The 8,714-nt window shown below is 36.9% G+C and overlaps 2 protein-coding genes across 2 annotated transcripts in view; one reads left to right on the forward strand and one right to left on the reverse strand.

The window, feature by feature from the left end:
- Positions 1-2,339, reverse strand: part of LOC105171015 (cullin-1-like) — a gene marked incomplete in the record, with an annotated part of 3,253 nt that extends 914 nt beyond the window's left edge. Inside the window, 4 exon segments of the mRNA XM_011092008.2 lie at positions 374-421; positions 522-707; positions 792-891; positions 1,998-2,339. Coding sequence (XP_011090310.1) covers positions 374-421; positions 522-707; positions 792-891; positions 1,998-2,140 — 477 coding nt within the window.
- On the forward strand, positions 4,441-5,214 carry LOC105171016 (NDR1/HIN1-like protein 10). Its single transcript, XM_011092009.2, has one exon. The coding sequence runs from the start codon at positions 4,441-4,443 to the stop codon at positions 5,212-5,214; it is 774 nt and encodes a 257-aa protein (XP_011090311.1).

The following is an 8,714-nucleotide window of genomic DNA, read 5'->3' on the forward strand; positions in this document are numbered from 1 at the left end:
TGTTTGTTCTACATTGCACCGTAAATAGAAAACAAAACGTAGACGTATGATGCTCTTGCAATAGAAAAAAGAACATCAAAACGAGATATTGATTGTTAGAAAAACCCTTCTGCAACTTGGTGAAAACAGATGTAGCTCGAATCTTTTATTATAAAATGGTACAATGTTGCATCTTTATTTCACTTTATATACACGCGCCATGTGTGTAAAATCAGATCAAGCACAATCAGAGATGTAATAAAATTTCAGCTTTATCTGTATAACATTTGAAAAGAATATACTATATACACGTGCCATGCATATATAAAGTGTATTACGACATGCAACACCCATATTATACTTAAAAAGTCGAATCGATGCTTTACAAACTTACCAAGGATAAAACGGCATCTCTTACTTGATCATTCATTTCACCATAAACCTGAATTATACGTAAGAAAGAAAAACAAAAAACTAAGTATTTCAAAAAAAAAAAAAAACCTTTGCAAAGATCATAAAAAAGCTAAGAAACTGTGGCAGACCAGATGATAGAAGGCCAAGTTGGCAGTTGTGACAAGTGAAGGTAGCTTCCTCCTCACAGTATAGTATCTGTCCAGGTAATGAAAGAACCTCGACATCCAGTAAGTCATAGTTTTGTGAATCTTCCATCTTCTCAGCAGTTCTTGCAACAGTTGTTCATTCTGCTTTCCTCGTAGAGATGGTAATACCTGGAAATTCTGTCAGTTACAGACAATTCCCAGAGTTGAATATGAATGCGAACTTTGTAGGAATGTTGTTGAACAAGTAGTTACCTTGGAGGATATGTAGTCTTCAAATGTCTTTTTATAGTAATCATACAGTTTCTGAACTTCAGGGCCAATTGGATTTGGTTCGCATACATTGTACACTGTTCTGGTGATTTTGTAAGAAATCCAAACTTTTTTCAAGTGATTAGATGTAATAATTACATTAAAATTAAGTGGTTAATTAATTATATTACAAGTGAAGATATTTTTGGACATCATTAACGTCCTCCCCAGTAATGAGGAGCTGGAGTTAAGGGAGGATGATATCGTCCCCATAAAAGTTGTAATTACTGAATAGCCCTCTAGAGAGCTGCCAATTATAGCTGTGACGAATGAGGTGTTGGACAAGACAATCAATCTCGATGACTTCAAAGGATCCATTTGGAGGAAGAATCAGTTCTTGAGAGAAAGAACGTATAGTTATATTCTGTCAACTAGACTGTTTGATTATACTATGGACAAACTCGTTATCCCATCTTGTAGTAGTTGGATAAATTTTTGTAATATCAGCAATATAATTATCCATCAAACATTTAAAAATAATTGTATAAACATATCCTAAAGTTTAGGCATAATTACATTGCACCATCTAATCTGTAGTTTGTATTCTGTAAACTATCTCTTGTCTTTTGTATAACCACCAAACAAAAAAATATGGTAGTTTGTGTAATTATATTTACGTTTTTTAAGAGTGTATGTGTTATTTTCTAAAAAGTAGGAGTAATTTGAACAAAGATATTTTTAGTTGGTGTACGTGTGATTATACAAAAAACATGGGTGTTTTGTGTAAATATACTATAAATGTAATCATCCCAAAATAAAAAGAACTCCTTACCTTCCGAAAATAGCATCACAGATTCCTCCAACAACCAGATGACCAACCGGCAGAACTATAGATGGCAGAGAATGTAATGTAATTTTCAAATAGTTTGAGATCTTTTTTGTAATAAATACGAACTTCAAGAGCCTCTAAGCAATTATCCCAAATTTCTAACAATCAAAATCATCAGTTCTATAGCCCAACTGCCAAACCAAAGTCCTCACTGGATCATGATCAAGATCTAAACCTATCACTTTCGATGACACAAACAGACTCCACATTCGCAAAATGAAAGAAAAAAGGAGAACGAAATGAAATTTCCCAGATCTTTGTGGGCATAAATGAAAAGATGTGAACAATAAACAAGACGATGAAATCGTGTAAGAGGATACGTATAGATACGCATGTACTCTTCAGAAGTGAACTGACGCGTCTCCACTCCGTCAAGACCATCAATGATCCTGTTGATGGCTTCCTCCTGCAGAAAAGGCCATGCCTCCTCGAAAGTCAGGGGTCTCACGGCGCCTGCAGCCATGCTGATCAGCTGTTGACGGCGGAGATGGTGGCGGCAAGAACTCCCAAAACGAAGTTGTAATTTGAGAGGGTGTGAGTTCTAAATCCTGATTAGATGGATGGAAAATTTTCATACTTATGTTGATGTATTGTTCCACAACCCTTTCTCCAGGAAGGTGAAAACCTGTTTCTTGGAAAGTTTGATCGGTGTTTGACTTGGTCTCAATTGAATGGTGTTATAATTTATCAAATATTTGTCGGGGATAATTATATTTACACTCTTTATTTATGATTTATTTATACAAATTATAATCAGAGTTAAATGCAAATTATTCTCGATATATAAAATGAGCAAATCATTTCTTGTGGAAAAAAAATAGCAAACTATCCCCCGTATTTTTAATAATAAAGTAAGTAAACTCTTCACGTGATTTCATGCCATTCACAGGATATTTTCAAATATTTTAATTTTTTTTATTTTAGTTATTAAATTACATTTACATCTTTATTATAAATAGCTGTTGGATTTGACTAAATTCAAAACCACGGAGGTCAGGGCTAGATGACACTGAAACTTAACATTAGCAAGTCCTATGATAAGGTTGAATGATTTTTTCTGGAACAGGTCTTGTCTAAACTTGATTTTCTACCCCTTTATTCGTTTGGTGATGCTTTATGTTTCCTTGATTTCTTTTTCTTTTATGCTTGGTGGTAAACATTTTGGCTCCCTGTTTCTTGAGAGGGACTCCGTCAGGTGGACCCTCTCTCTCTCTCCATATTTGTTCTTGCTTTGTATGGAGTCTTTTTGTTCCTTGTTCCAGTGTGTTGAATGGACCCGACTTTGGGGTATCTCCATCTGCTGGACTGCCCCCTTTATATCCCTCATTTTCTTTGCAGACGATACCTTAATTTTCTGTAGAGCCTCTCTTGAGGGTGCAAGAACGATTCCAAACATATTGGAGGTGTACCGATGGGCATTGGGGTTGGAAATAAAATTCTCAAAATCTTCGATGGTGTTTAGTAAGAACACGAAGGTGGACGTCTGCTCTGGCATTGAGATCACACTAACTATCCAAAGGGAGCACAAATTGGTTTGTTGCCTTCGAATCATTCTACGTAAATGAAATTACTTATTTCCTGTCAAAAAAAGAAAAAAAAAGATTTGTGCGGCTCTAGATAGAAAACAATAGTATTAGTTAGTGAAGTCCTTCTAAATGAGTAAATATAAAGCAGCGGACGGGCTTTGGGCCATTAAGATACTTATAACAATGATATACTTAGAATAGTTATATCAATATTGTCTTTAATATTGTAACTTGGAGCTCTATATGTATAAAAAGAAGTATGTGACAATCACTTACTAATGTGATATCAATTCATAATATAAAAATATGATAAAAAATCCATATTGAAATATACCATCAGCTCCTAACCTACACCACTTTGTAGGATACATTCCGTCGTATATTGACCTCATTAAAGCCATATAAGAAGGTGATGACCCAAGGAAAATACTTTGGTCCAACTATAGGGCGAATCAGAGAAAATGGCCCTATTTTTGGTACATATATATTAAACCCAACCTTGTACTCAACATTTCAAATTATTAAGGTTTAAAACTACCAAACAAAAGTAGGTACAATTAGCAGCACAAGGACAGAATCCAACTCATTCAATTCCCCTTCTTTCATTATTATTATTATGTGGGTGGACTGTTGGAGGAGCAAAGTCAGTGAGACGCTCTTTTACTATCTGTTGACCTAATTACCAATTAATTTAGAGTTAATAATGTAACCCCTCACCTCTAATTCACTGTTTAAACATATTCTTTTATTTGAAGTTTGTTATTAAAATAATAATAATTAGTATTCTTTCGTATAAAAAGAATACAAAATTTGGGATGGTAGTAGTGTATCATTTGAAGTTGAACTCACAAGAAATGTATTTACACAAGTTGTGTATCGTATTTATATATAACGTGTGAGATTCGTTTTTATTAATATAAATTTAAATTTGAAAATTAGGGATGGGAGATGTAATGGGGAGTATCCACAACACACTACAAATAAAGGAAATATTCCCTGTATTGCTTTTTTTGCTTCAGCCTGAAAGGAAGAGAACAGGTGAGAGAAATAAATAGAGGAGCAGAGCAAGAGAGAGAAACTCATTTTTACTTGTTGCTCCTCAACTTCACCAACCCCCAGGAACACACCCTCTCTCTCCCTCTCCCACACGCACTACCACACTTCAGTGCGTGTGAGTTCTGATTCTCTCCCCACCTAGAAGAACATCACGCGCCACCGATATATCCGCTGCTTGCTCATGGAAGACCCCAATAGGCCCGTCACAGGTTATCCCGCCCCAAACGCTCACCCCCCCAATGGTTACTCCCTGAATCCACCGCCCTCTGGAGCCGCTTACCCTTACGCTGCACCTCCTCCCCCCAATGCTTACTACAATTACCAAAACAACCCATACTACCCCCAGGGCTACCAGTACGACGCCGACTCTGTCCGTCGAGCCACCTGCCTCCGCCGCATCTTCGCCTTCGTGATCGGTCTTGTTGTCATCTTCGGAACCATTACCTTCATCGTCTGGCTCGTGCTCCGCCCCCAGCTCCCTGAGTTCCGAGTGGACTCCTTCTCCATGTCCAATTTCTCACTGGGTAACAACTCGCTCGTGTCTTTCACTTCCCAAGTTCGCCTCACGGCGCGTAACCCTAACAAGAAAATGGCCCTGGCGTACGATCACATCGATGCTGTAATTTTCTACAAATCGGATTCGCTCTCGCAGACCACGATGCCCCCTTTTTCGCAGGACACCAAGAACGAGACTTCTTTGACGGCAAATTTTGCGGCGGCCGGGAGTTTTGTGGATAAGTCGGTGGTGGATGGGATTAATGGTGAGAGGGGGAAGAATGGGAATGTGAACTTCAATTTGAGGATGCTATCCCGTGTCAGGTTTGAGTCCAAGGCATGGAGGACTAGGAGGAGGTTTTTGAAGGTTTTTTGTGGAGATTTGTTCGTCGGAATTCCGGCCAATGGGAGATCCGGGGCGTTAACCGGGGGGGCGAAGCAGTGTCGCGTAGGGATTTGAGGTGAACTAATGAGAGTTTTCTTAATTTTTTTGGTTAAACTATTAGCTAGCTTTTATTGGATATTTTTTTCTCTACTTGATGTTGAATGATGAGGATGTATCTAATTTGGTTCTGTACTTTGATAAAATAGAAATTTGGTTCCTTTAGGGTTAATCTATTCTAGTGTACAGTTAAAACTTTCTCTGTTCTTGATTTTTCAATTTGTTGGTTAATTTATTTGCTATTTGAGAATTGGCCTTCATTCAATTCTCATTTTTATGCGATTGTTTCTGCTTCATTTTTATATATGGTGGTATGTGCCTCTGGCTTGAGGTGTGGTGAAGCAATTTAAAGGTTTTGTATTGTCGCCTGCAGAAAAGATACTATAAATAGTTGATTTCTGGGTTTGAACTAATAAAAGAAGTTGAAAGTGTTATCTGTTTGATAATATTGCATGTTCATATGGATTATTTCCATTTTGGGAATGGTTTGTTGTGTAAGAAATTAGTTTTAAATCCGGATGTTGCAACTGTATTTTACCTGCTATGTCACGGAAAAGCATATCCCAAGGGTGTGTGCCCATGTGTCTATTGAATTGAATCAATGCTTTAAGAAAGAAAGGGTGACTTAATCAACAGTGTATGGTAACAGTTCTTGTGTCGTTAACTGGTAATCTAGCACGTGTCTGCTAGTTAATTATGGCGTAAGATAGGAACTGTGAGCTTGGAGACAAAGAATCAGGCGACTTAGTAAGATAAGTAAGGAACAAGTAAGTGTAGTATGAGAAGACTGAAGACAGAAGCCCATGTCAATCGTACTTCCATGCTTAATTGAAAGGCTATGGCCATGGATACTTGAAATAATTGCACTATCTGTCGGTAACCTTTTTTAGGTGTAATCTTTGCTTTAATGTAGCCAAATTGCTTTAATAGCTTGCAGTCATTTTCTGTTTAGAAACATGAACCTTATTGTAGGTAGTTGTGATCTTGTCTGGTGGTTTTTTGTTCCTTTTGGCAAAATTTGAGCTATGTACTAGCCAAGTTGCAAAAAGGTGGGGCTCAGAGTCTTCTCAGTCAAAGTACCGTTGACAACCAAAAAAGTAAGATATCTTAGGAATGTAACTTTGTGTGAATCCTAGGAAATAAATATACACTTTGTAGTATCAATATGAGCTCGCAATGTAGTTTACTTTAGAGGGGAAGTGTGGTTCTCTTGAATTTTACCTGTATGAGTTTGTGATATCATTTAATTCCATTATATAGCTAAGTCACAAGTCTTAATATAACCCTCTTTTCATCAATAATTTTTTATGTAATCTCATTTCCTTTTTGCCCTTAGAAATTATTTTCTTGGGGGATGAGGTTAAGATGATGGGCTTCACCCTGGGGGAATACTTGTTTCAATAGATTCTCTTGTTAGTAAGAGAGATTGATTTTGATGCCATTGGAATCTAAATCAATCTGTGGACGTTTTATCATTTCGTGTTTTCTAGTGCCATCAAGATAAGTATTTCGGTAGTCATGATCATCAGGATTTATGCGTGGATGAATTTTTCAGTTCTAAGTTCTGGTTGCTGCCTGAATGTTAGTGCTTGCTAAATAAGCTGTGTTATTGAAGGTAACCAACACCTAGCTTATTATTCAAAATCTTTGGTGTTTTCTGCTAAAAAGTAGCCTATCCTGGCATTATTTCTTGAAAGGCATTGTGGGTGAGCTTTTGCTACCTTAAGTAAAAGAATATTTTCCGTATGATGTTCCTCTTTACAAATATATTAGAATTGTACGAATTCTATTGACTCTAATAAGGAAATTGTTCTTTTTTTGTTGTTTTGGGATTATAAAGATAAGTTGGAAGATGAGTTATTGATAGGCTTAAGTGAGAGAAGTGAGCCTGTCTTTATGGATGATGTTCTCTGTAGCTCTTGATGAGATAGTTGTTCCCATGATTAATATTAGGTAGTTCTATTAAGTATAGGATACCTATATGGTAGATGCTATTTCACACTGGTGATTTCCGCAGACGTAAGGTTATATCAGGGATAAGATGAGAAACTGGAACATATGACTTGGAGTTATGAGTATTTGTGGCAGACGACTTGGTGGAGCTAAGAGGAATCTTAAAAATTGATGGCTAGTTGTCATTTTCTTATGTGCTTGATCCTACAAATACCCATATGGAGGATTTAGGTTTCAGTGCCTTTTTTCATTGAAGAAAATATTGAGCATGAAGTGTTAAGATATAATTACGTTGGTGAATTATTTGCATGTTTCGCTAATTGGAGAAATACAAGAATAAAAGATGTAATTATCTACCAGTTTCATTGGTTATGAGGAAAAATGTTTTGCCTATGCCAGCATTTGCATGCAAGCATTTGTGTATGCGCACAAACATATGTACAGGGAGATGTATTGTTGAGATGGAATACTTGGCTGATGCTAATATTAGCTTGGTTGGTGATGTCTTCTGCCTGCAGTATCTGCTATGTTAACTGAAGAGGTAGCAGTAGTTATATCGTGTGTTCAAAGCAGCATATGAGCCTACACGTATGTTCTTCTGCATTGGGTTACTCAGAGTGAATTATGCTAGTCGATAAGTCGACTTTCTGAGATAATTGTAGAGATCTCCTTGTGGTTTTTGATGTGAATAGAGATTCACATACACCAGTTTAACTTGAAGATAATTACATTAAATGTTGCAATGTTTGTTATTGTTTAACAAATTGACCTAGTCGCAGAGGTGTCTGATGGAAAATGATAGAGTTAGAAAATAGTAATCGATAAATGCGCAAGGGTATGAAAAGTTCAAGGGTTGAATATTTTCTTGGATGAATTTATCTGTAGGAGTAAAATCATATAAAATTGGATGTTTGGACTGGATTTAAATCAGTGTAGTGATGATGATGATTTTGATAATCCCTTTATATAATTGAGCTGTCTGTTTTACATTTGACATGATGAATTTTTGGAGGCCTGATGTTTGTACAAATGTAGTGTGAAGCTTGTGTAAACTGAGATATCTCCAATTACATTAGCTAGCAGAGGCGTCACAGTGAGTATGAAGGAGGTGACGTGGGTTTGAATGAGTAAATTTATTTATACTAGAGGACTTGATGATGCATATTGGTAACTCTTGTTGTGGGAGTGATAAGCCAGACGCCATCAACAATGTGATATTGGTAGGCATCTCATCTTAACTTGAATTTAAAGTTATTCCTTTTTGGCAATTTCTGTTCCCTTTGCATATCTATTTCATTTCAATAAAGACACATAAATCAATCATCCAAACATACACGATCACGTGTAATTTGGTGGTTGGTGGCTGGGCAATGCATGGCCGACCTCAATTTTGATGAGCTGCTGAAAACTGAAAAAGAGAGAGAGAGAGAGAGAGAGCTCTTGCTTTAGTCATTTTCCCTTGAAAGCCAAGAAAAACTTATTACTCTACCACCACCAGCAACCCTAACGGAAAGGAAACCCACCGCCCTACCTCTACTCCCTGCATCCACTCTTGCCTTGTTCAA

The sequence above is a fragment of the Sesamum indicum genome, linkage group LG9, assembly GCF_000512975.1.
Source record: "Sesamum indicum cultivar Zhongzhi No. 13 linkage group LG9, S_indicum_v1.0, whole genome shotgun sequence".
NCBI classification, from domain to species: Eukaryota; Viridiplantae; Streptophyta; class Magnoliopsida; order Lamiales; family Pedaliaceae; genus Sesamum; species Sesamum indicum.